Genomic DNA, 26458 nt, shown 5'->3' on the forward strand with positions numbered 1-26458 from the left:
AGATGCGAATCAACGAAATGCTCTTTCACTAGGTACGTTGGCAAAAATTAAGAATTTAGGAAAGTTGGCGGTCGGCCTTACTAGCCGTATTGGAGGGTCCCCTAGCAGCCTGGAGAGAAGACACCGGACTCAGTGGCTACCTGAGGTTTCTAGAGACAAAAGACTTCTTGAGCTGTCACTTCCTAGGTCGCTAGTAAAATCCCGGGCTCGCATAGCGCATGCAGGATTCTGCGGCATTCACGCAGAGGTCTCCGGGTGCGATCCGGGGAGCCTAGTGGTTGCTGCCCCTTCGGGAAGCCACGCCCCCTCTTTACGTAGATCCAGGCTCTGGGGCGGGGCCTGCCTAGGGCTCCCGCCCCGCCTCGTTCCGCCTAGGAACGCCTGGCCCTTTAAGGCTGACCGAGCCCGGCCCCAAGTCGTGGACGCGCGGGGGAGGGGGTACGGTCACGTGGGCCGCAGGCGGTGCGACTCGCTGCTCCGCGCGCGGTGGCCGCCGGCTCCCGGTGCCGCCGCCCCTGCCCTCGTCGGGCTGCCACCAGGTGCACTGCCGTCAGGTGCGCGCTCGCCAGGTACGCCCTCACCCGGCCCCCTCAGCCTCCTGTTCCCGGGACCTCGCGGCCACTCCGGCTCGGCCTTTCTCCTCTTGATTAGCGCCAGGGCCTGACTCGCTTGTGCCCGGCTGCGTGACCACTGCCCCCCGCCATGCGGCTGTGCTCTCAGCAGTTAGCCCCGCTATCCTGGTGCTGTCTGCAGCCCTCGGCCCAGTCTGGCTCACAGGCTCCAAGGCTGGAGTGTGTGGGAGGAGTTTGGGCGGAACTCACTCTTCTCGTCTCCCCCAGGTGGCCCTGGACCCGCCAGGCTGGGGCCGCCTCTGAGCGCCCCGCGGGGGCCATGGATGGCGAGACAGCAGAGGAACAGGGGGGCCACGTGCCCCTGCCCGGTGCACCCTGCGAACCTGGCTCAGCTGGCAATGCGGCCCTCGGGGGGCGGCGGGAGCCTAAGAAGTACGCAGTGAGTGAAGACTACCGATTGTCCAAGCAGGTGCTGGGCTTGGGCGTGAACGGCAAGGTGCTGGAGTGCTTCCACCGGCGCACTGGGCGGAAGTGTGCCCTGAAGGTCAGTGACCCTCTCACTGCCTCCCGGGTGACCCGGAGGGCCCAACGGCAGAGGCCTGTGGGTGCACGATATAGCCAGGGCCCTTACTAAGCTCGTTATGCCCAGCATCACATTTCATCCTCATGCTCCCCTGTGAGATCAGGCTTCTGATTCTCCTTGCTTTAGAGTTGGGGAAACTGAGGCTTAGCCTAGCTAGGCTCAGGGTGTTCCAGGGAGCCACGGGTGGAATTTGTATAGGTAGAAACTGCCATACCCGGAAGCAGGGAAGGAGTGGCTCCTGACTGGGGTTCTGGCTGGGCCTATGTGTTCCCGCCCCCGCGGGGCGGTGGGAGGGGGGGCCTCCTTCCATGAGAAGCTCTTCTGACTGGAACAGGTCTGTGTTTTCCTCTGTCTGAGGCTGAGTCAACGCCAAAGCTTGAGGTTGGGGCTACTTTCTCCTGTGACCCCTGCCTGCTTGGGCTGGAGTGGTGGGAACCTCCCAGGGTTGGCTGGTGGACAAGGCAGGTGCCCATCACACTGTGGGCAGGAAGCTGCTTATGGGCTCCAGCTGAGTCACGGGCCCCATGTTGAAAGGGGCAAGCCCTGCACTAGGCCTGGCCCATTCTGCTTCCTGGGCAGAGGGCGGGCCAGCCATGTCACACCACAGGCTCCCCAGGGGCCTGGCTAAGACCTCACTGATACAGGTGGAATCCAGGGAGTTCTGGGAGGGGCTGATCTAGCTGTGTAGTCCTGACTTAAATCACTTAGTTCTGGGCCCCGGACTCTGCCCCGTACCCAGAATTCCTTGAATCTGGGAACGTCACTCAATTGCAGCTTGTGCCAGTGGCGACTTGGACAGGTAGAGCATGGCAAGGAGAGTGGCCCTTGGAGGTTAGAACGCAGTAAAGGACCTTCTTGTTTTACAGACATTGCAATTATGAGCCTGAGCTCAGTGTTCTGCAGCAGTGGCTCTAATCTCTGGCTTGCATTTGCCATCTCCGTGACCTTGGACTAGGTCCTGGACTCTTGAAACCAGATTTCTGCCTCAGTTCAGGGGTTAGGCAGGGACTGATGTGAGTTTGGAATGAGATGACATGCATAGATTAATTGATATGGAGCCCGATGCAAGCCTGGAGAGGCTACAGGACTTTTATAGGGTGCAGGGTCTGTAAGTGTCTGAGCAGGTACCTGGGCTCAGCTCCTGGTGTATTTCCCAGGGGCACTAGGGCTCACAGAGGGGTTTTCTCCCCAGGGTGGTCTTGGAGGGGATCATGAGGATGGGCGTGGTGGAGGCTCAGGGCTGGGCTGGTGAGGCCAGGTCTCAGGCACAACTTCTTTACCTACTAATCCAGCAGCGGAGTGGGATTAGGGGCCTTTTGTGAACCCCAGACAGGGGATCCTTTGAGTTTTTCAGGGAAAAGATGGCTCTTCTGAGAAGCGATGAGGCTCGGGGGGTGGGGGTGGAGTGAGTGTTTCTACCCTCTCCGTCAACACCATCTTAGCCCTTTCACCGGTGCTGGTGTCAGGGGCGGTCTGCATGCAGCTGGAGAACCTCTTAATACCGAGGCATTGGCGCTGTGAGCCAGGGCTGAACTCTGACCAGCCCCTGTGCTGCTCTGGGTACCACGAGCCAGGCAGGTGCGGAGTGGGCGGCTGCAGTTCAGGGGCCCAGGCAGCACCAGCTTTAAGTGGGCTGGACCTAAGCCCTTCTCTGTAGATGCTATGTCTGACAAGTGACTTGGGGGGGCCTTTTGAGTGCAGCGACTTCAAAGTACCTCTCTTTGAATGTAGGGCCTCAGTACTTTTTCTGACCTGGACTGGGGGGCAGGCCCAGAACAGATTCTCCTACTGTATCCCTTTAGTCTTTATGAGAGTAGCTAGAGCTCTTGGCTTGGGACCTTCAGGACCTGGTCCTAAGTTGGCCCTCAAGGGGAACGTGGATTGGAGTTGGCCCCCACCTTCCTGCTCTTGCCTCTACTGCAGTGGCCAACCCTGGAAGTTCCTACCCAGTTAGACAGGTCCTTACACCTTCCTCTGGCACATTGTACAATGAGTAGTGGCTCTAGCCTTCAAGAAAGAGGTAGCATTTTTCCACTTGCAGCCTCTACCCCCTGCCCAGGAGGGCCAGGACCTGGGCACCTCAGCACACGGACAGGTCTGGGCCCAGGGAGCTCAGCTAGTCCATGAAGGGCTCTCAGCCTCTTTTTGCCTCTCCCCAGCCCTTTCCCCAGCTTCCCAGGTCAGCTTAGGTGGAGGCCTGGGCTCTGTGTCTTTCTGCCTCCACAGACCTTCATCCCAGGTCCCTAGACTGACCTGTCCTCATCTCATACCCTGGACTTGTTCAGGCCACCTTTCCCCTTCTTGGTGGTCCAGACCTAGTGCCCTGGCCTCTCTCCAGGCCCATCCTCTCGGCCTTGTTGTGCAAGATGGCAGATCTTGCTTAGCATGAAGCCTGGAATGCAGTAGGCATTCACAGAACAGGAAGAGCTGTGGTCATCGTCCCTGTAGCTGTTGCTGTTCTGTGGGGGCCCTAGAGGAGCAGGTTCCTCCTTCCTGGGTAGCTGGGCCTCTTCCCCTCAGCCCGTGGCCCCAGCTCGGTCCATCTTGGCCTTGCCCACAGTCGGCGGCTCCCTCCCAAGGCCAGCTTCCGCAGCCAGTGCGGTCACTCACCATGCCACCCTAGGTACTCGCTGCTGTCCCTGTGGCAGGAATCGGAGGACTACTTGCCCAGTATGGGCATCAGGGACTGTCCCCTACTGACCCCTTGTGCCCCCTCCCAGGTCTAACTGGTTAATTGGCTTCATGCCTATCTGGGCACAGCCCTGTAGATCTGTCCCCCATCAGTCACCCTACCACATTTGAGACCCAGGCCCTCAATCCTAATCACATATATGAAAAATTGGGACCTGGAGTTAGTGGTCAGAAAGTGACGTGGCTTGTCTGGGATGGGGGATGATAGCAGAGTCCAGAATCCCCTCCCCTCCGGACTTCCTGTCCAGCTCACATGTGGTTCTCAGCCTCCTGGCAGACAGAAGTGACCAGGGCACTTATATAAATAAAAGCAATAAAAGGCCTTGAGGAGACAAAGGGGTTCAGGCGTGAGAGGATGGGGATATAGAGTCTACTTTTTTGCCCCTGCTCTCTGGGCTTTGGGGCTGGGAGGCCCTCCCTTCTGACCAGGGCTTGGTGGGGGCCCTCGGGGTTCCCAGTACCCTTCTCTGTCCTCATCAAAGAGAGTGGAGTGGCGGAGTGCCGGATCCACATGCCCAGTAGGTCCCTGCGTTGCTCCATGGGCGGGGCTGGCCTGTTGGAGCTGGTGCTGTGGAGCTGGATTTGAGGCTGGGTGGGGCTGCCACGCAGGCCAGGTACTTTCTCATTAGGCAGCTGCCACCCCCTCAGCTACCATCTCCAGACCGGTCGGATCAGCCTCTGCAGGGCCATTTGTTACTGAGTTAACATATCAGGAAGCATGTGGAGGGGCTGGTGGCCCTGTACAACAGAGTCCCCAGTAGTATTTTCACTGTACCCGAACTGCTCCCCAGACTGCCCCTCTCCTGGAAGGAGAGAATCTGAGGTGCTCAGGTAGGTGCTTCTGTGCTGGCGAAGCTTCCTGAACTGCTAAAGATGGGCAACTTGCTTTTTAAATTGCTAGGGAGGGCATCACACCCTAAGAAATGCACATAGTGGAATTTCCCCCGCAGAGGTGGATTGTTTTGAGATGCTTCACACCCTGCCCAGCTGGCCTTACTCACAGCTTTAGAGGCTGCTCTCCCACCCTACTGTCAAGGTCCCCTCTGCTGGGATGTCCATGATCTTTTCCCATCCCATCCAGGAGCTGATACCCGCTTTAGGTCTCTAGGCTTTAGGTCTTGATGTTGTGGATTCCAGTATTCCCATAAAGGACTAACAGTTTTCCAGAGCATCTTGTCCGGCAAGCCATGTTCCCCATGCATGATACGCGTTATCTTACCTAACTCCTGTCATTCCCACTTTGCGGATGAAGACACTGATGTTCAGAGAGGTGAATGACTTGGCCAGAGTGCACAGCTGGTGAGTGACAGGGCGAGGATTTGAGCCTAGGCAGTTTGATGCTAGAGTCTTAGCAGCTAAGTCACCTTGTCATGCCTCATGCAAGTCTATGGGGACATCAGAGGGTCTCTGAGACTTGGCCCCTCCATGGCAGACCTGGCAGCCATGGAGGCTGGCATCATCCTCCATGGCTGCCAGGTTTTTGCCAACATCTCCTCCCTATCCAGGACTCTCTATATGCCCATGAATGGACATGTGGTATCCCCACAAGGTAGAGCACAAAGACCACGATGGCTGTGGGGCCAACTAAGTTAGAAAGATTGTGTGGTTCATCCCAAGCCCTGTGAGTCCAGACTGCCACAGGCAGAAAGTCAGATTAGTGAGTGCGTGAGAGGGTACTGTGTCAGGGCTGGGCCGGCGGGGGGAGGGCTCCTGGAAGAGCGTGCTTGCTTTAAATTCAGGTCTCTGGTCTGAGAAGAATGTGGATGACAGGGGAGACCACAGGATGTGTGTGACAACATGCCTGGTGTGGATAGCCCAGTGCCTGCTGTGGAGTACCACTTCCCCAATGTCAGTCCTGTGTCCTGGCAGATGTGGCCAATCTCAGCGGGGCTGGTGTCCAGACCCTGACAAACCCTGGGGAGCCGTGGGGGACAGAGGGCTCTGGGAGAAGAGGCATTTGTGTAGGATGAGGATAAACGGTCGGCAGCGACTCTCCCTCTCGAGACGTTTGCCCACAACTCTGATTCATACCTCGCCTTACTGGAGGCCCCTGTCTTTGGTGCCTTCCCTGCTGTTCCTAGAGCTCCCTTTCATAGCATCACCAGGGCCCTTGTGGAGCACTGCTGCCAGGGACGCCCCGGGGCTCTGGGTCGCCTGGGCTGTCCTTCAGGTCGGGCCGTGCGGGAAGGGCCCGGCCTCTAGGACAGCAAAGGTCTGTAATGTCTGCCGAGGTTTGCACTTGGGGAAGCTGTCTTCCTACTTGGATCCCTCACCTTACTGGTGACTGGCTGCTGTGTATTCAAAGGTGATAGCCATCAGGCAAGACCCCGAAGCGAGGGGCGTCCCCAGCACACCTGTGCCATAGGTGGACACCAAGTCATTCCTACGCGGGTGGGTCTGCTGCTCTCAGGGCAGCATGGGCACAGCTCCCATGGGTTCCTGTGTATTCCCAAGAGAACTTTGGCTCTGCCGCCCCCGCTCCCATCTGTTTGAAATCTTGTGTGGCCCCACAGGTGAGGCTGCCTGGGGTTGGGAAGGGAGCAGGGCTCTGGGCTTGAAGTCTTTCCTGCATCTTTCTCCCCAAGTGACCTTGGACCAGAGGCAGTTTTGGAATCTTCTGCAAAATCATCGTCTTTGTGGTCCTGTCGAACCCTGGCTTTGAACATGCGGGAAGCAGGATTCATTCAGTCTTGGTGGCTGTAACTATCTCTGTGTTCCCCCTATGAGACGGCACAGGCCAGCAGATACTCTCAGAGAGCAGAGCTGTCATTTGGGGTGGCCCGGGTGAATTTTGGTGGCACGTTATTGGCCTTTATGAGGACCCGCTGGCGCCCACCCTGCACCTGGGCAGCCAGTCCCTTGCGGGATGGGAAAGAATGGCGTGAAAGGAACTCTGGGTCCCGGGCTCCTCCCCACCCTCCTGCCCTTTTGGAACTAAGTGGATCGGGGCCTGTGTAATTGTGATTGAAATCCTGCTGTGTGGGAGTCGTGGGGGTTTTGCTTAGTGCAGGGGTGCAAGGCGGCTGTCTGGGGGCACAGGAGCCTCCGGAGGCCTTTCGGGCACCGGGCAGGCCCGGGACGCCGAGTGCTAATGCGGCGTCTTGTGGGTTTGGCACTGTTTCCTTTTTCTCTCGGGCTTTGTCCTTGCTGCTTTCTCATTGTGGTGCTTTCTACCGCTCGGTCTTCTCCGCCTCTTTGTCGCTCTCATTTCTTCTTTCTCAGCTCTGTTTCTCCTGCTGTCCCTCGACCCCTCCCCTCTCGGGCCTTGCCACTCTCTGTCTCACGGTTTCCGGCTCGGCTGGGCCTCTTCTCCGCAGCCTGCAGGCTGAGGGCAGGCAGAGGACAGATGGAGGCTGGTCAGGCGCTGGAGATTCATCCTAGTCACCCAGGGTGGGGGCGGGTGGGTAGGACAGGAAAGAGGAGCTCCTGGCCGTGCCCATGCCACTCACAGTGTCCCTTCCTGCTGCTGGCTTCGACCAGGTGCTGGTGACCTTGGCAGCCAGAGCCATGGAGTCAGGAGCATTTGGGCCAAGTTTGTAATCCAAGCGTCCCCCGTGGAGTGCGGGAAGTCGGCTTCGGCTGCAGCCTCTGCTGCTGGGTCTCCTTTTATGGCTCAGTGGTTTAAAACTCTTGCTTGGGACAGTGGCGTGAGAGCAGGAGCGTACGACTCCCAAGAATTCCCTGGCTGCAGGTAGGGAGTGCGTCTTTATGCGAGGAAGGCCTGAGAGAGTGGGGGTGAGTCCATGGCAAGAGCGTCCCTCAGTGCTCCAGGCCACCGCGCTGGTCTCCCAGAGCGCAGGGCCTTCCTCCCTCCCCGCTTCCCCTTCCTCATGGCCGTGGTTCCACGGAAGATCAGAGACCAGGAAAGTTTCCCAGGAGCTGACTGGGTGTCGGAGCCCTGGGAACCTTCTAGATGAACAGGAGCAGGAGAGAGAGGGTCCAGGGACCAAGGGAGGTTGGAAGCCAGTGCCCCTGCCTCCGCTGGGAGGAGCCTGAGTAGGGCGATGGCTGCCGGTGTTTGCCTGGGCCTGTGTGGGGAGCTGCAGGGCCGTGGATGAAGTCAAGGGAAGTGAGAGAGATGCCAGCAGATGTGATGCTGGCTTTGAGAAGAGCGGGTCTGGAGGGGAGAGTCAGAAGTTTCCCTAGGGTCTCTGCGCTGTGCCTCTGGGGGTTCCGTCCATTCTCCCAGCACCCCACTTCTTATTTCTGTTATTTTTGTGACATCTCCTCCAGAGGAGAGGGACCAGCTGTCATTCTCCTGACAGATAGAGGTTGTGGGGTCCTCTCTTTCCAGAGCTAGCCAGAGGCATGGACTGCCGGGTGCCTGAGCAGGGATCACCTAGGCCTGGCCTCACTGGCCCCAGTTGTCCCCTTCTTAGGGAAGGCGGCCACTGCTCTCCGTAGCCCTGTACCAGCTATGCAGGCAACAGTGCCACACAACTGGCCAGTCGGGGACACAGATTCTTAGGCACAGGTGAGGTCTGTGCATGAGGAGGGACCATTGAAGGGACATCATTTCTGAAATTAGAATAAAACACTTGTGTTTGCTAAAATTTTCCAGTCTTACGATGAAAATGTCCTATTTTTATACTGTTATAGAAGAAGTAGAACCACAGTAATGTTTCACCGATTGTGTGGCCGTTTTGACAGAAAAATCCTTTCTTCCTCTAAGAAGTTAAAGAAGGATGATTGAACCCGGACCCTCTGAGCAGGCACCCAGGGGGCTCACAGGTGCCAGCGTGGCCTTTCCGTCCCTCCAGGAAGACCATGGGCAGAATGTGGGGATCCTGACCTTACGCAGCATGTGTCCTGCAGGAGACGGGGGGGCGTCTCAGCTTCCTGGGCCTCTTTCTCCATCCGTAAGGCAGATGCCGATAGTCCCAGAGCTGCCTGCCCCTCTCCCCCAGTGTCATCTGTGAGGATAGTGCACGCCCATTTCACAGATGGGGGGGGGCTGGGGCTCAGGGAGGTTAAGGGACCAGCCCAGGGTCACCACACACTTTGCATAATGAAACATTGGTCAAAAGGATGCATGGAGGAGTTGAGGGGTGTAGAGGTGACTGCCACCTGACAAAGTGGGGATGCGTCCCTTCTCTGGCCTGCCCAAGCTGACAGCTGGGTTAGTTCCGTGGCTTGAGACCCCAGCTCTCAGCCCTGCTTTCCACCCGCCAGGGTCCCTCCCCTGAGATCAGCGTACTACCCTCTCCCTACCCTGAGGATCTGCCTCTCCTCCCTGAGCCTTTCACAGCAAAACAGGATCCATAGATTCCTGGTCCTTGATCCGCTTTCGCAAACCCGGTCCAAGCCTGCCCCTCTCAGCATCTGAGACCATTTCCTTTGACCTGCTGGTTTAGAGGGGACGGTCTGCCTCCCCTGGGTTCCAGAGGCTGCACGTGAGGTTCCCAAGTTCTGGAGAACAGGAAGGTGAAGAGCATGAGGCCGCCTCAGGGAAGACCCAAGGGAATCCTGAAACCAAGCAAACCTCGAAGCCCATTTTTACTCAGTATGCACTTGGCGCTCTGCTAATCTGAGCTCTCTCTGCATTCTCATTCCATCCTCTAGTCACCGGGGAAGATGAGTATTGTCACTGTCCCCATTTTCCAGATTGGGCTGGTAGGTGCACAGACAAGTGGAGGGTGGAACTGGCCTTTGCATCTGGCATCCATGTCTGTCTGATAAGGAGCCCTGGGGCACTGGGCCCCCTGGGCCTGCCCCAGGTAGCACCTATGTCCCCCCCAACCTCCTACCTGAGAGCCACGCTCAGCTCCCTCTTTCTGAAGCATTCTTCCCCTCCCCCACCTCCTTAATTCTTCCCCAGACCTGGCACTTTTGCCTTTGTTTCTAGGTTATCTGTGGCTGGTGGGCAGCAGATAAACAGAAACCACCAAAACTTAGTAGTGAATGGAAGGAGCCTTGTGTTCCTGAGACTTGACAATTTCACAATGTATGTTGGCTCTCTCGTGGGCATCGCTTCTGGGAAGGGCAGAGCTTCTGGAGAAGACAGGGACTTGGAGCCTCAGCCACTCCCTCCCCTCCCAGGCCGCTGGTGGGAGGTGGTTTGGGAGGCTCCCAGCCTGTCAGACGGACTGCTCCTACCCCACTGCAGTCAGGGGCCCAGGCCTTGGCCCGGGAGGGGAGTGGCTGTTTGGGGCTCCTCCTCATTCCTGGCTTCCCTTCCCCATCGTGCCTGCTGTGCCAAGTTAGGCTCTGGATGGAAAGGAGAAGGGATGAGAAGGAGCCAGGATCAGTTTCCTAGGCCCTCCGTCCTCATCAAGCACCCTGACTGGCAGTAACTCATTCAGATTCTGAAGTCCTTGAGAACAGAGCACCTGTGGCAGCAGGTGCCCCAGCCTTGGGGCTGGTCCCCCGGAAGGGCCAATAAATGTTCGCAGGAGTCGGGAAGGGATCTGTAAAATGAGCAGGCCTCCCGGGCATGAGGGCTGAGGCCTGGCTCCTGAAGGACTGCCAGACTCCTGTGGCCTGCGTGGGCTGTGTGGCCGAGAGGAGCCAAAACCTCCCTGTGCCTCTGTCTCGGATGAAAATGATGGCTGGTGATGCGGGTATTGACGGGCAAGAGCTGCTGACTGCAACGTGCCTGGTCCACGGCAGGGTCTGGGGACATCTGCCGCTACCGTAATAACCACCAGTGGCAGAGCCTGGTCTCAACCCAGGGCTGTAGGGCCAAGCTCCACATATAAAGGGAGCACTGCAGCTGTCTGTATGATCCCTATTGTCGAGAAGCCACCAGGTCCTGGTTCAAGTCTTGATGCTCACTACTCAGCTGTGTGACTTTGGGCAAGTCACTTACCCTCTCAGAGGCACAGCTTTCCTGCAGGTGAAAGGCAATGCTGGTTCTTCTCAGGGTATGGTAAGCACTGAATGAGGTCATGTGACCAAGTGCCGTGGCCAACACAGCACTGGCCGAGCACCAGGGAGAGCCAGTCACACTGACCTGAAGTGTGAACACCCAGCTGGGGCCTGGGGACTTGGCTGTGAGCCGACCTCCCTGGAACTCAGCCTCTGAGGGGGAGAGGTGAATGGACGAGATGGTCAGAACTTAATGAGGCGAGGTCTGATCTGGCGTGAGGCCAGCTAATCCATAGCTGCAAAATTGGTTCCATTAGGTCCTGTAATGAGCTGGGAAGGCTGGGAGGATGAGTGTGGGAGAGCATAGTGGCACTCGTCTGAGGCGCTCATTTGAAACTGTGGCTAAAAAGTTAGATTTGCCGCTCCCGGCAGGCAACTCTCTGAAGACACGAGAACCCTTGTGGGGCGGGGAGTGAAGGCAGAATGTGGTGGGGGGGGACTCTGGCTTTATAAGGACAATCCTGTGAGGCCTTTGGGAGGAAGTTCTTGCTGCTGAACCTTGACCTCGAGGTCAGTCTATACTGTCCCAGGCTCCGAGTGGGCAGAGTAGCCAGCAAGGCTCACACTGGCTGGCTCGGGGCCACGGTGAAGTGTGCCGTTCACTCTCACGGGGGCTAACAGCAGAAGGCTCTCACACCAGGGGTGTCTCATAAAATGAGAGCTATGTCCCCATGGGAAAATAACCCCAAGTAACCACAGAACTAGGAGCCGGAAGGGTCCTTAGGTATGGCTGAGTCGAAAACACTCGTCAAGCAGGGGGTGTAGCAGGTTCGAAGTGCTTTTTCTTGTCTATAACTTCCCTCTCTGGAGAACAGGGGTTCCCTGCAATGAAAAAAAAAAGAGTTGAACGCCTATATATTCCTGTGACGTTCTGTTCAGTTCTGATGGCTGAGTGTTTGGTGTTGAGCGTGCGCACTGCAGTGTCTGCCCTTGACTGAGGCTGGGAGGAGACCCCCCAAGGTGGGAGAGAAGGGGTCGGGGGACATACCAGTCCTTCCTGCCTCTCTTCTCTCCATACTCGGGCCCAGAACAAAGCTGGGATTTCAAGAAAGCGAAGGGCCTGGTGATGTTACCTCAGCACTCCTGGCAAGCGTGCCAGGCTGCTGAGCCCTGTGCCGGCCCGTCCTTATGGGGGGTCCATATTAGGTAATTTCATGTTTCTGTATCTTTTTGCAAAGTTATTGTTGAAGGCATTGCCAGAATGTTATACTTTTCCCTCATATAAGATCTGACGTGAAATCCATTTAAGAATTTGGTCTTGGAAAATGTTGCTTCTCTTTGTGGGATGATAAAAGCCCCAGAGCCTGTCTGGTTTCCTTCTTCGCCAAGACACCCAGGAAGCTCAGAATTAAAGTGTGTGCTTGATTACAGTTGTGAACGTACGTGGGTTTCTGGTACATTTTATCTTCCTCTTCATGCTAAAGAGGATCAAGCATTTTTGGTTTTATTTGGCTATTTTCATCCTGTAGAATAATAAATGCCCGAAATCCTGTTGTCACTGAGCAGGGAGGTGGAGATAATGGGACTTGTAGTGGCCCACAGGGCAGTGAGAGGAACTGAATCCCTGGCTTCCAGGAGGTCCCCTTTGCTGTGGGGATGATGCCTCTCGGGCTGTGGGTTGTCCTAAAACTCAGAACTCATATTTCTTAATTTGCCTGTGCCTCACTGATGGGAAAGATTGCAAGCCAGCTGACTTCCCCCGGAAGGAATGGGTGTTCCGGCAGAGGCCACAGAGCAGTGTGGCCCAGGCTGCGCATTAAATGACTGGGAGTGTGGAGGTTGGGGTGGGTGAGGGTAGCTGCTTGTCCAGGCTGGTGGCCTTGGGGCCTCCTATGTTGTGAAAGATGGAGCTACTGTGCACACTTGCCTGGGAAGAGCCCAGCCCTGAGTGAGCTGGATGTGGACACTGGATATTTGGCAGGCACATGGGCCTGTGTAGCGGTCCTTCCCGGGCTGGGAGGAGGCTGGAGAAGCCTGTTGGGGGCTGGTCCCAAGGCCGTGTCTTCACAGAGTCAGTGTGGACACCCCAGCTTTGTTCGATGCTCGGGGAAGGCAGACGGAGTGCTCTTTCTTGGAAACCTCTCTGTTCCCAGTTCTCTGCTAGGTTCTTCAGAGAAATAGAAAATATTGGATGAATGAATGGACAGATGGATGAGTCCCACTTCATGGGGCTTCAAAGTCGACATCGCAGAGGCTGGAGACCTGCGCATATGCTCACACGCATTCCCCATGTTCCCTACACTCATACACACCCATGCACACACCTCTGTACATGCATGTGCCATGTTCCCGCCCCGCTGTGCACACACCCATGCACCTCTGCACACGCTTATTTCAGAACAGGTTTCCCGAGTGTTGCGAGCTGAGGTTTTGGCCAGCGCCTCTCCAGCCGGGGGCCACCCCTCCATTCCCCCTCAGGGAGGGGCCGTGGCCTGGCCTCCCCCAGCTGGGTGGCCCCAGGGCAGTGACTTCATCCTCCTGGGCCTCTCTTTCCTCAATTTGTGTATCGGAGTTGACGGTCCCCACCCTGCTTACTTCACAGAGTGGCCTGAGCGTTCCCATGAGATACAGGAGAGGAAAGTGTTCTATAAACTGCACATCGTTTCCCAAATGGTCAAACACTGCTGTGGTTTCCCGCTCCTGGGCTGAAGAATTGTGCCCCCTGCTGTAACCACCTGGTCCTTGGGTGGGAAGGGGCACGGTGGCCAGATCTGAGGCGTCCATTCCACCTGGTGATGCTGGAGGGCGTGGGCCCCTTTGCCCTCAACCTTTGCGAGGGTCCACTGTCTGGGAGGGTTGGCGGGGGTCTCTGCCATCCAGCTGCGGACTCTGGGGACAGGTAAGGGAATTTGGCAAAAGAGAGGGAGGGGTGAAGCGAGGTGGAAACCCCTGGATCACATCCTGAGGCTAGGGCAGTGTCCTTTGTTCAAGGAAACGTCATCTCACATTCCATGCTGGTCTCACTTCAGTGGGACCCACACCTCAGTACAGCCCGGAGCCCCCTCCCTTAGGAGAGCTGGGGGTCCTTCTCGTGTGTGGTCTTCCTGCTGGCTGCTAGCCGAAGCTGTGGAGAGGCCCAGGAGCCATCACGGACCCTCCAGCTTTGGGGGACCCCTGGGAAAGCCCAGGGGACATAGGACGGGAGTGAAAGAAGGGTGGAAGGCCACCCCATCTTCTTTTCTTCCAAGCTGTGACTGGGGAGCAAGACATTAGGTGGCCCCCACTGGGTTCGGACACTTGGACATGGGGTCCACGGAGACCCGGGGGCTGCTCCGTGGCGGCAGGGATGTGGGAGTGGGGCTACAGTAGGCCCTTTGCAAGGAGCCCCTGACCAGAGGTCCCCCTTTTGTCCCCCTCTCCCCAATCTAGCCCAAGCTTTGCAGCTTAGCATTGGGGAAACAGAGGCCCAGCGAAGGCCTGGCCCGGGGTGACACTGAGAATCTGACGTTTCCTAGCCCTGTGCTTATTGCCTTGCCTGGGAAGGTGGGGCTCTTGCTTAGGGACACCTTCCGCGAAGGGTGGTGTGGACTCATGTACCGGCGTGAATGAAGCCAACTTGTAGCAATGGCCTTGTGGGCTGGAGCAGTCAGGATGGGCTCCTTAGAAGAGGAAGCAAAAGTCTGGTTGAACAGAGAGGGCGGGGAGGTGCCGTGGGGAGCAAGTTTGGCCAGCTCGTCGTGTCTCATGTGTTAAGCTTTCCCGGGTCCTCCGCAATTTAATCTTACTCTGCTCTCATGATGGGCGGTGAAGGTTTCCTCGTCTCGCCCCTAATTTACAGATTTGGTCATTAGATCTACAAATATTATGCGAGCCAGTGCTCTGTGCCAGGCCCTGTACCCCAGTAATGGGACCCAGAGGTGACCAGGCAGACTGGCCCCGCCCTTGTGGGCCCACAGTCTGATGAGGGAGGCAGCATGGTGGTGGCCTGGCTGGAGAAACAGCCACATGATCTGGGGCCAATTATTTGCCCGCTCTGTGCTTCAATGTCTCAGCTACAGAATGGTGACAACGAAGTCCCTTCTCCTAATATTCATAAAGTGCTCAGAACAGAGCCAGGCACGTTGAAAGTGCAGTGTGTGTGTGTGTGCGCGCGCGCGCGTGTGTGTGTGTGAGAGAGAGAGAGATTAAAGAGCTATCAAAGGAACAAGCTAATTGTAGGTATGAGCAAGTACGCAGGAGGGAAGTGTAAAGGCCGATGGAGGGAGATTTCCAGAAGGCTGGAAATGCTTTGTCTTGGGGGGGGGCGGTTTCCAGGGGTGCGTGCAATTGTCAAAACTCATAGAACTGGACTCTTGAGATCTGTGCGTTTTACTGTATGTAAAGTGTGCAAAGCACACATGTACAGGAAGAGGAGTAAAGGGCGGAGAGAGAATGAGAGACCCTCGATGTCCCCTTTAGACAGGGTCCTCAGGGAGGGTTCCTGAGAGGGGACGACACCGGGGAGATTACTGGAAGAGAGAAGGCTCTGGCCGTGGGGAGGACGGGTGCGGAAACAGAGGCTCTGAGAGGTCTGGGGCCACACACAAGGTCAGCCCTAGAGATCAAGAGTGACAGCCCAGGAGATTTCTGGGTGGCTGGGCATGGGTGGGTCCAGAGCTCTGGCTCCTGCAGAGAGGCCCATGGGGCATTCATTGTGTTTTCTAGGGGCAGCCCTCTCCCCCTCCTATGCCTGCTCTCAGGGCCTTGGCTCTCAGAGAAGGACTGTTTTAATCCGTGTGGGAAATGAGTTCCTAAGTGTGGACTGAGTGGAGGGAGGCATTGAGAAGCTCCGGCTCAGGGCCGCTCCTCCCACTTGTCCTCAGGGAAGGACAGGGTGCAGGCCCCGCTGTGAGGCTCTCTGGCCCTCCCCCTCCCCCTCTCACACCTCCCGTCTCCTTTGTTCAGGAGCCCAGTGTTTCTTACTAGGCCCCAGCCAGGGACCCCTGACTTAGCCTGACCTTCCGTCCTGGTGAGAGGTACATAGGCAAAAACAATTGGGGAAGATGCTGCAGGACTTTCCAGAGGAGGAGACATCCAAACTGAGCCCAGAAGGTTCCTCAAGAGGAGAGAGTTGACCCGATGGAGGAGGAGATGGGGCAAGAGTGTCCGTGGCATCGGCATGAACTTGAGAGAATGAGGCCTGTTTGGGACCAGCAAGTACATCATTATGGCCAGAACAAACAGTGTTTGGGGCCCTGGGGTAGCAGGGATGAGGCGGGAGAGGAAAGCAAGCCCTGGATGCCAGGGGAGGTGGTGGCCTTTGTCTAGAGGACAAAGCGGGGGCGTAATTTAAAGAGAGGGGGCGGGGAGTAAGTGAAGAAGGGCCAGAGAGGGAGAGGTGGGGCTAAGGACAACACCAAAGGTGTTCCAGCTGTGGGTTCGGGGTTTTCTGAAGAAGAGGGCACTTTGGTGTAGCGGGGGAGATGCCCGAAGCAGGGCAGAGTGAAGAGGGAGTCCAGGAGCCAGCCCGGGGCCGCGACAGGACAGTCAGGTCAGGCTGGGGACAAGGAGCAGTGTTAGGAGGCCAAGCAGAAAAGGGGAGCGGAGGGGACAGAGCAGAGAGAGACAGAGCCTGGGGTCCTGTGCCTAAAGACTGGGGTACCCCTTGCTAGAGCCACCTCAGGAAAAAGCGAAGACAAGCTGATGTGGCAAGTGGGGTAGCTGAGCCTCTGCCCCCAGCCCCCAGCACTCTGAGCACGGAACCGAGGGGTGCTGTGGGGGCCAAAGGCAGCAGGAGCAAGGGGTCCACGCTTTCCTGGCTGGGGGTGTCTGCCCACAGCAGCCTCCGCGCACACCCCCATCCTGTACTGATGATGGAGTGGGGACCCCAGAGCTGGTGGTGGGCCTGCCCAGCTCTGCACTCCCAGGATAGTGGCAGAGAACCCGCTGCCTTCCTCCCTGCCCCGGTTCGCCTTTGCCTAGAGGGCTCGGGCCCAGAGCCTGGCAGAGGGGGAAACCAAGGCCACGGGCGGCCCGGGGTCCTGTTGATGCGGAGCAAAATGGAGCTGATCCCTCCCTGGTCCTCAGCCCTGCTCAGCTGCAAAACGAATGTGGCTGGGCCTCTGGTGAGCGGCCCTGCCAGGGGACAGCTCGTCCCTGCTCTCCCCATTCTAGGCCACCTCCCCCTGCATGCCGACTCCTCCCCCATACCTCCTCTGAGCAGGACCCCCTAGGGCCTTGCTCATTCCTGGTGACTGGCCTTGGCCTTGCGGCTGGCAGCCATAGCCCAGGGCTGAGTTATCCCGAGCAGGGATCTGGTGTTGCGCACCTGCTGCCCGCCTTGCTGTGATGCATCTGTGGGGATGACTCTGTTATTACTGCATTTCATAGAGTTGTGGGCTGTGGCTTGGAGCTGCGAATGTTTGCCTGAGGTCACACTGAGTCTTTGGAGGAGTTCAGCCCCAAACCCAGACCTCCCCACACCAAGCTACTACCTCTCTCAACTAGGGCCCGCCCTGCCCCAGACTCTATTTCTGGATCCACAACCCTTGTGCCATTCCATTGTAAAAATGAGGCCCAGGGAGCGTGTGTCCCCCGGCCCGGAGTCCCACAGCTGATGGGTGATTGGACTACAAAACCCACCCAATTTCCGCTTCACTTGCTGCCCCAAGAAGGGAGGCAGGGGCTTCTCTGGCCTCTGAGCCCCTCCCAGCTGTCAGCCACCTCCCAGGGCCTTCCCCGAGCTGCCAGTCAGGCTGTTTAAGGCTGACCTTCGATCAAGTCCCGAGGCTCACTGGACCACAAATCAGGGAAACCTGGATTCGAAGCCTCATTCTGCCCTTTGCGATGTGGGTGACCTCGGCAAGTCACAGGGCTCTCTGAGTTTACATGTCTTTCTCTGCAAAGTGAGGGCAGTGGCACTATCTGGGTGGCTGCTGTGAGCCTGACACTTTCTATGACGACCGGCCCCCAGCTCCTGTATGACAGCCCCAAGGCCCGGCAGGAGGTGGACCACCACTGGCAGGCCTCGGGCGGCCCCCACATCGTGCGCATCCTGGACGTGTACGAGAACATGCACCACGGCAGGCGCTGTCTCCTCATCATCATGGAATGGTAGGCCGGCCCGCCCGCCTCGGCCCCCAGGCTCTGCCATTCTTCCAGAGGCCCTGTCTGTCCTTGGGAGAGTAGCTCTGGGAGGCACCCCCGCCCCTGAGGCGTAGTGGAGGGGACAGCGGCGGCCACACGGCCATGCTCACGGGGTGGGAGAAAAATGCAGGAGGTCTAAGATGGCCTCCTGGGGCGTGACCCCCCCACCCACCTCTGTGAAGGGGACCTGGAAGATTAGTCAGAGAAGGCCACCGAGCCTGAACGTGGGTGGGGGGAGGTTTGGGGACGAGCAGGACACCCAACATAGTCCCTTCAGCTTTCTCCTTCCCATGCTCCCACCAGATGCTGGGTGACCAGGGCCCAGACCCAGGAGCCAGCTGCCTCTGCCACCCAGGGCTGCTCCCACTGACACCGTGGCCTGGCCCCAGCCTCCCGCAGGCCCTGGGCCCGTGTCTGGGCCTCCGGTTCCTCCCCATCTGCCTTTTGGGTCTCCCCTCGCCCTACAGGTTAGCATCTCTTGAGTCAGATTTGGGGTTCAGACCCTGGCTCAGCCACCCAGCGGCTGTGTGACCCTGGGTAGCTGTTAGCCTCTCTGAATCTCTGTAACTCCCATGTAACGTGTGGAGGAAGATCTCAATGTAGCGTTCACCCTGTGCTTTACTCCACTCCAAGTGCTCCGTGTGTGTTGCTGATTGAGTCTTTACGGCTCTGTGAGCTTGGTGCTATAATCCCTGTTTTATAAGAGGAAGCTGAGGCAGAGAGGTGAAGGGACTGGCCCAGGGTCACACAGCGATGCACACAAAGCGTCTGTCCTGGGCACAGCACAACAGTAGGTGCTCAGAAAACAGTGCTCAAGATGATAATTGACATCTCTCATCCCTCATTTGGGGAAAAACTGAGACTTGGATGGGGGCGGGGCTGCCGAGGTCTCAGCCGGGTGTGGGCAGTGCCACTGGAAATACAAGGGCTCCCTGGGGAGAATCTGAGTCCACCACCCTCCCCTCGTTCTGAGAGTTCAGTTCAACCCACCGAAGCTGACAGCCCACCACACTCTAAGCCGTCAAGGCGTGGGAGGCAGACAGTGCCAGTTCCCCAGGGGAAGGGCCGCAGGGCCCGGGGTCGATAATTCGGGGAAGGGCAGCTGACACCCAGTTCTCCCCCTCCCTGCTTACAGTCGCCTTCTCTTGCAGCATGGAAGGCGGCGAGTTGTTCAGCCGGATTCAGGAGCGTGGCGACCAGGCTTTCACCGAGAGAGGTACGTGTGTGCAGCTGGACCGGTGCGGGGTCCGCACTGAGGTGGATCACAGAGCAGCTCTGTGATGCTGGGCGAGGCCCGGCTCCTCTCTGTGCCTCCCTCTCCCCAGCTGAACAAGAGAGGGTGAGACAGAGTGTCCCTACCCCAAGGAGTTCCGTGAGTCTGTAACGCCTTGTTGCACACGGGCTCTCTGTGGCTTTGAGATGGAGGCCGCAAAGCTGACCTGAGGAGTGGTAGCCCAGGCCTAAGGAAAGAGGTTCTGGTAGGCTGGGGCATCCCCAGAGGAAATTAGGGTGACTGGGGGTATGTGGAATGGGGGTCCTGCTTGGCAGGAGTGCTGACACCAGCTGTGCTGTCCAAGAGGAATAATAGGGTGGTGGCCCCCAGGCTAACTGACCTCTGACTGGCATCACTCACCCCTCTTCTGTGTCTGCAGAAGCTGCAGAGATCATGCGCGATATTGGCACGGCCATCCAGTTCCTGCATAGCCAGAATATCGCCCACCGAGACGTCAAGGTGACACTCTAGGACCCAGGTTGGGGGACTAGGAGAGGGCGTACCATCCGCAACCCAAGATGGCTCCTAGTACCCGCTAGATGGAGGTCAAATTCCTTCAAGGCCTCTGCTCTGGCCCAGACTGGTCTTCTCAGCGTCTTCTCACCTGGCTCCAGCATTCTCATTCCGCTCTAGTCAGATGGTTTCCTTGAGTCTTCTAAACTGTGTAACCCCAATAGCTGTAAGAATAACTGAGTGCCTACCTCAAGCCAGTAGGCCCTGGCAAGCATCTCATTTAACCCTCACCTAACCCTGTGAGCTGAATGCCGTTGCCCATTTGACAGATGAGAAGACTGAGGCTCAGAGAGAGATTAGGTGCTTTGTCCAAGGCCACGCAGTTGCCACACTGGGATTCACTCATTCTCTTGTTCATGCAGCAAGGATTTTTGTGAGCACATAATGTGCGGAGCCTCACAGGGCCTGCCTGACACTGTTGGGGCTTCTGTGAAGTAACAGCCACGGTTTTGATACATTAGACCCTCTAACTCCAGCCTTTTAAGGGCAAGAAGCCATTTGCTGGGAGGTAAGGAGGAAGAAGCCACGGCTGGCCCAGTTTGCCGGGCCTGCTGGCCCTTTCCGTGGATGGGCTTCAGAGATGTGCTGCAGGCTCAGATCTCCCAATTTCCTATCCAGTGAGGGATGGGTCTTAGAGGTCATCAGGATAAGCCAGATGAAATGCAGACTGAGGCAGCCCTGCACACGCATGCATGCACACACACAGCCACGCACACACGTGCCGGCCACCCTCAGAGCGGAATCTGTAAGTCCTGGGCCCTCGCCACCCAGGCTTGTTCCCTCCCGCGACTGGTCCAAGGCGAGCTGTGGGTCCAGCTGCTGCTCCAGGGCCTTCCTCTGCTGCGCTCTATCCTTGGATTCTGGATGCATGTGTAGCCATGACAGACACTTCTGAACCCTTGCTTTATTTTGGCCCTGGCTTCCTTTATTCCCAAGGCAGGGACAGCCTTCTGTAGAGGAGGTCCCCTTGTACAGATGAAACTGCTTCCCTGTTTTTATCCCAATTCAAGGTCGGATCATCTCAATAGAACCTGAAAAATAGCTTTCATTGGCTCTAAACTGGAACTTTGTCCAACACCCCGTCTTTCTACCCCTGATCTGGTTGGGGATCCCTCCGGTTTTTCTCCATGGGCCTAGGTCCTACCCATTTATTAGAAACCAGCTTCACAGCCGTCTCCTCCATGCCGACCTCCCTACTGCCCTCATCCCTCGGGCACTCTGCTCTGCAACTGGGAGGAACTGTTTCTGTAGCTCCTGGGGCCCAAGAAGTGGGCCCGCCTCCCCGCGCAGCCTCAGCGGGGCTGCCCTGCCGGCGCATTCTGGGCTGGGTGCAGGACGTGTGCTTGGCCGCACTGGCTCATGAGCAGCCTGCCCTCCCCTGGAGCCCTCGTTTTAGCATTTCATGGCAGCATCCCCAACCCAGGCTCAGAAGTTCCTGCCCCTGGGCTCTCTATGGCACTTGGTTGTTCACAGCTTTAGCTGAACACCTGCCTCTGTTTCCCCTCTGTGGAAGGAGGTGTCACCTCCCAGCCACCTCAGTCTTTGCCATGTTTGGTCCATGTTGTCGGTGGCCAGTTCCTTTTAACAAGATGTGCCTGGCTCCTCCTCCATCGATCGGGGAGATGGGGAGGAGTGTGGCTGGATAGCACCTTGGGACTCTGCCCTCACCTGGTGCCTAACTCCAGATCAATGTTTTCTCTTCCTGGCCCAGCCTGAAAACCTGCTCTACACGTCCAAGGAGAAGGACTCAGTGCTCAAGCTCACGGACTTTGGCTTTGCCAAGGAGACCACCCAGAATGCCCTGCAGACACCCTGCTACACTCCCTATTATGTGGGTGAGTCCTCGGGACGTGGCGTGTACCTCCCTACCCTCACTGGCCCCTGCGGCGGTGTGGGACAGCCGGTGGGTTGCGGAAGTCAAAGCGTTAACGCCCAGCAAGGAGCGGAGTGGGATTCTATCCATGTGGAGGTGGTGATGTGGGGGGCCAGAGGCTGCAAAAATATTCTTCCAAACTTCAGCTTTTGCTTTTGAAAATAGATCCAGGAAAATTCTGGCTATGGCCTGTGAGCTGAATGACATCACAGCAGCTCTAAATATATATGTGATAAAAGGCTGCCATCAGCTCTGGACGGAACCCAACCGTGGTTGTTTTTCTCCGGTTCTTATCTTCCTGGGATTCGTATTCAGAAAGTGGGCAGACATGAGAGGGACACAGAGCGCCAGCTACCTGCCTTGTGGGAGAGGGTCCCTTAGGCCAAGGCATGGGCGAGACCCAGGGGTGGGCACACACTCATGTTTCCTGGAAAAGCTTCTCACTCCCCTGTAGGTAGGCAGCCCCTAGATCTAGAAAAGTCCTTGCTGAAAGTGCCTCTTACCTGAGAGTGGGGTGATGGCTCTGCTCCCAGCAGAGGCCAGAAAATATAGTCGATAATACCGTGATGGCTGCGTGTAGTGCTGGATGGGTACTAGACTAATTGGGGGGATCGCTGCGTAAATTATACGAGTGCCTAACCATTGTGCTCTACACTTGAAACTAATACGAGATTAAAAATGAGAAAGAGCTGCTTACGGGGTAGGAAGCCCCCTGAGACGGATGAAATGGCCCTCTGTTTATCAGGATGTGTTTGCAGTATTTTAACTTAGAAATCTTCTGGCCTGCCCATCTTATTGCCCAGAGGGGAAGACCAGGGCCTCATGGGATGGTAGCCATGCTGACTGGTCCCTCCTTGCCCTTGACCTCGCCTGTGCATTCAGGACAGCAGGGGTCACAGGGTAGCTGGTGGGCTGGAGCCCTTTCCCCTAAGGCAGGACCCCAGCAAGTTCCAGACGGCCTTCTCTCCTTCTCCTCCCTCCCTGAGGCTGAGACTGGCCCAAAGTTGCTAGGAGGCTATCATTCCTTCCCAGCTTAAAAGCAGGTTTATTTTTTCTGGGAGCTGTTTTTCCTCCCCTAACTTCACACATATGCTGCCTCCCAGAAGGTGCCAGACACCAGTCTGCTCTGCCCTGCCCCCCAGCCCAGGCACCTGCTCCCCCACCTTGCCGAGGCTTCAGGCGCCTACCTGGGCTCCAGGACTCTTAGAACTGAGTACCCTCCTGTGCCCTCTGCCCTGGTAGCTCCTGAGGTCCTGGGTCCAGAGAAGTATGACAAGTCGTGTGACATGTGGTCCCTGGGCGTCATCATGTACATCCTGTGAGTACCTCCACCTCCACCTGCCGCACCGCCACCCGGCTTGTACCTTCGGTACCCCTTCTGCTCCCCCACCCCCGTGCGCTTGGCGAGTCCTTGAGACTGATCGCGCAGCCCGTGCTTCCTTTGTTGTCATGGGCCACCCTTCAGGCTGCGTGCAGGCCTCCCCATGCCAAGGGCAGAGGCTGTTCCTGGGACGAGCCTAGCAGGCCAGAGGGCTGGTAATGCTGCCATGGTGCCTGGCCGCCTGTCTCCCCAGTCAGGGACTCAGGGAGGAGCAAGGGTCCGCTCTGGCGCTGCCCCCACGCCTGAGCCGAGAGACCTCCGCCCTCCCCCAGCCTGTGCGGCTTCCCGCCCTTCTACTCCAACACGGGCCAGGCCATCTCCCCAGGGATGAAGAGGAGGATCCGCCTGGGCCAGTATGGCTTCCCCAACCCTGAGTGGTCCGAGGTCTCGGAGGATGGTGAGTGACCTCTGCACCGGACCCCATCAGCCTTCATTCTAGGAGACACCACTTCGGTGTCAAACCGACCTGTGTTCAAGTCCCGGCTCCCCACGTCCCAGCTGTGTGACCCTAGGCAAGTCACCTAACTTTTTTGAACCTCGGTTTCTGTATCCGCCAAATGGGCTCAAAATTTGCCTCCTTGAAACTTTCTCCAGCTCCTGTCCCTCATTCATTTTGTCCCTTTGGGGAACAACAAACAAGCCTGCCCTATATCAGTTATCTATTGCTGTTGAACAAAGGACCCCAAACACCCAGAGGCTCGTAACAAGAAACAGGAGCTCACTGTTTCTGTGGGCTAGGAATTTGGGGCACACACAGAGCTTGTGGTCTCTGGGGAACGGCGGGGGGACTGGCTCTGAGGAGCTCTGCAGCCTCACCCCGTCCCTCATCCCTAGCCAAGCAGCTGATTCGCCTCCTGCTGAAGACGGACCCCACGGAGCGGCTGACCATCACACAGTTCATGAACCATCCCTGGATCAATGTGAGCGCCATCGCGCCCTGTGGCCGGCAGGGTGGCGAGTGGGGCTGCCAGGCAGGACGACGGCGGCTCTGGAGGCCCCGGCGTGGGCCAAAGTTAGATCTACAATCTAACATTGCCACCGTGCCAGTCAGGCTCCCCACCTCCCTGGGCCTCGGTTCCCCTGAGATTGGAAGGAAGGGGGTGGGGCGCGGAGCCGGTTCTGTCCCAGGTTCTAATCCATGGACTTGGGGCTCCTTTCAGCAATCCATGGTGGTGCCACAGACCCCACTCCACACGGCCCGCGTCCTGCAGGAGGACAGAGACCACTGGGACGAAGTCAAGGTGGGTGGACTCGGCCTCAGTTTCCCTGCAGGCTCCCAGGTTTTGGAAAAGGGACTCGAGGGTGGTGTCCCTACTCAGAGCCTGGGTCTTCGGCCCATGCCCCGTGTCTGGAGCAGAGGGTGCCAGTGACTGCACCAGAGGTCCCATCGTGGCATACAGAGCAGTGGGCTGCACCCCACTTCGTGGGATGCTCCTGGCTCCCTCCGCAAAGACGGGCTTCGGGCCAGGGGCTCAGTGAAGGGGCTTTGGCCCCAAGCTTTGGCCATAATTCATCTTATGACCTACAGCATTTGGGAGGGTGCTCAGCCTGGTTTTAGACTCAGCAGAGGCCAGGTTTGAGCACATGGGGCAGCAGCTCAGAGCCCCAGAACACACATGGCACCATCTTCAGGCCTTAGGGCCTGGGTGCCCAGTAAGATGACATTCCCTGCAGGCCTTGTGGCTCTGAGTAGGTGACAGTGGTCCAGGTCCCTGTCCTGCTTACCCTGCTGTGGTCCCAGAGAGTCATTAAGGCACTTTCTACACCCTAGCAGATAGGTGCGGGGTCTGCCCCAAAGGACCGTAGCGAGGGTTATCTGAGGCAAACAGACAGGCACAGTGCTGGGAACACAGAAGGTACTCGGGCAGCAAAGCTTGTCATTGCCGTCACCGACATTATTAAGGGGCTGCCCAGCCAGGTGGGTGATGGCTCTTGAGGTCAGTGCATCTGGACATCTGTCCCCAGGAGGAGATGACCAGTGCCCTGGCAACCATGCGGGTAGACTACGACCAGGTGAAGATCAAGGACCTGAAGACCTCCAACAACCGGCTCCTCAACAAGCGGAGGAAGAAGCAGGCAGGCGGCTCCTCGGCCTCACAGGGCTGCAGCAACCAGTAGCTTGTGGGGCCTCAGAGAAGCCAGGCCCTTCAGCCCAGAGACAGACTGAAGTGGGCTGAGGCCCTGACCCAGTGTCATTTTTTAACCAAGGGACTATTCTGTTGTGTTTTAATTTGTCACTTGGAACTTCAGGACGGGGGACCGTGACCCCAAACCTTCGGAGCCCCGGTTCAGGCTCAGGCCTTAGAGAGGGGCCAGGGCCTCGGGCTAGGGGGCCACCTGCTGCAGCTGCAGGGCCTTTGCCTAGAGTAGCCTGGGAGCCATGGCTGTGTCTGCCCTTGGCCATGGCATTAGACTTCTGGGCCACTGGAGTTGTGGCTGGGCTTCCCTCCTTCCATAGAGACCCTCCCCATCGGGTGGGCAGATGGGTCTGGCCTTGGGAAAGTCATTCAGCCATTGGTCACCATGGTGACCAGGGACGGAGCTGCTGTCTGTGAATGCCGATTGAGCAAGCTCGGGAGAAGGGGAAGTGGACGGTCCGCCTCGGCCTTCTCGGGAGCCTGGTCTTTCTCCCATTGCTGCCCCTCTCAGCCCTCGTTGGTCTCCTTGAGGCCACAGGGTCAGTCCGCCTGCCTCGCTGGATGGTCTAGCCCTGTCTTGCTGCAACCCCATCCCGCAGGGCGGTGGCAGTGCTCTCTCTCCACAGTCCCTGGGCCCAGCCCTCCCTAAGCGTGGCCTCTTATCTCAACTGAGGGTGGAGGTATTTTTAACCCTTTTCTACTTTGGAAAATGTCACTATGACAGAAGCAAGTACGGTTCCCCTGCCCCTACCTGCCCATCAGATCCTGGGCAGGAAAGCCTCTCTCCTTAACGGTTTGTCCTCCGCCCTGTCCTGGTTGATGGCAGGAGCTGTCTTTTGTGAGAGTGGATGGCGGGAGGCAGGGCCCAGAGGCTCCTCGTTAATCAGGGGTCTCATTTTATACTCTGGGTTCAACCCGAGGCAGTGGAGGGCAGCTGAGTGTCGCTCGGAAGGTCTGGTCATGGCTTTAGCCTGAGTCAGAGCAGAGAGCATCCCTTCTCTGCCAGTCCAGGCTTACCCAGCCCCACATTGCCCACGGTAGCCCGGGGGTGCCGAGTGCCTGGTATGGGCCCAACAAGTGCCTGACACCTAGCCTGTTTTCTGGTTCCTGATCCTTTTACTGGCTGGAACCACATCACACAGGACAACACTGCTGGGTTTTACATTCAGATATCAATAAACACCATTTCGGCATTTTCCCCTGGTCCGCGGGTTTCTCTTTGTCTATGAGTGGACAGAAGTGGCCCAAGGGCAGCTACTCACACCCACTCGTGGTTTCACCCTACTGGAGCGGGAGCCTCAGGTCTGGCGGACGTGCCAGGCCGACTCCTCGCCAGGCATGGAAAGGTCAGAAGAGCTGAGGGATGGCAGCTGCCTCATGCCCCCAGCTCTGTGCCACCCCGGTGCACTGTGTGTGTGACACCCACCCCCGGCCCCGCGTGTGCCAGCGTCTGCCCACAGTGGCCACCTCCAGCTGCGTGCCAGCCTGCTGAAGGGCGGGCA

The 26458-nt window shown here is 57.6% G+C and overlaps 1 protein-coding gene across 2 annotated transcripts; it reads left to right on the forward strand.

The window, feature by feature from the left end:
- The first annotated feature begins 421 nt into the window (after positions 1-421).
- On the forward strand, positions 422-26149 carry MAPKAPK3 (MAPK activated protein kinase 3). Of its 2 annotated transcripts, none has more exons than XM_039837881.1 (11): positions 422-569; positions 840-1116; positions 17606-17745; positions 18930-18994; positions 19431-19510; positions 21276-21399; positions 22680-22755; positions 23091-23215; positions 23653-23738; positions 23979-24059; positions 24784-26149. In XM_039837881.1, the coding sequence occupies exons 2-11, from the start codon at positions 892-894 to the stop codon at positions 24934-24936; spliced, it is 1155 nt and encodes a 384-aa protein (XP_039693815.1). In that variant the 5' UTR covers positions 422-569; positions 840-891; the 3' UTR covers positions 24937-26149. The 2 variants fall into 2 exon arrangements, with proteins under 2 accessions (XP_039693815.1, XP_039693816.1); XM_039837882.1 differs by having other exon boundaries at positions 454-554; positions 24784-25045.
- The last annotated feature ends 309 nt before the right edge of the window (positions 26150-26458 follow it).

This window comes from Pteropus medius, unplaced genomic scaffold (assembly GCF_902729225.1).
Source record: "Pteropus medius unplaced genomic scaffold, Ma_sr-lr_union100, whole genome shotgun sequence".
In the NCBI taxonomy this organism is placed as follows: domain Eukaryota; kingdom Metazoa; phylum Chordata; class Mammalia; order Chiroptera; family Pteropodidae; genus Pteropus; species Pteropus medius.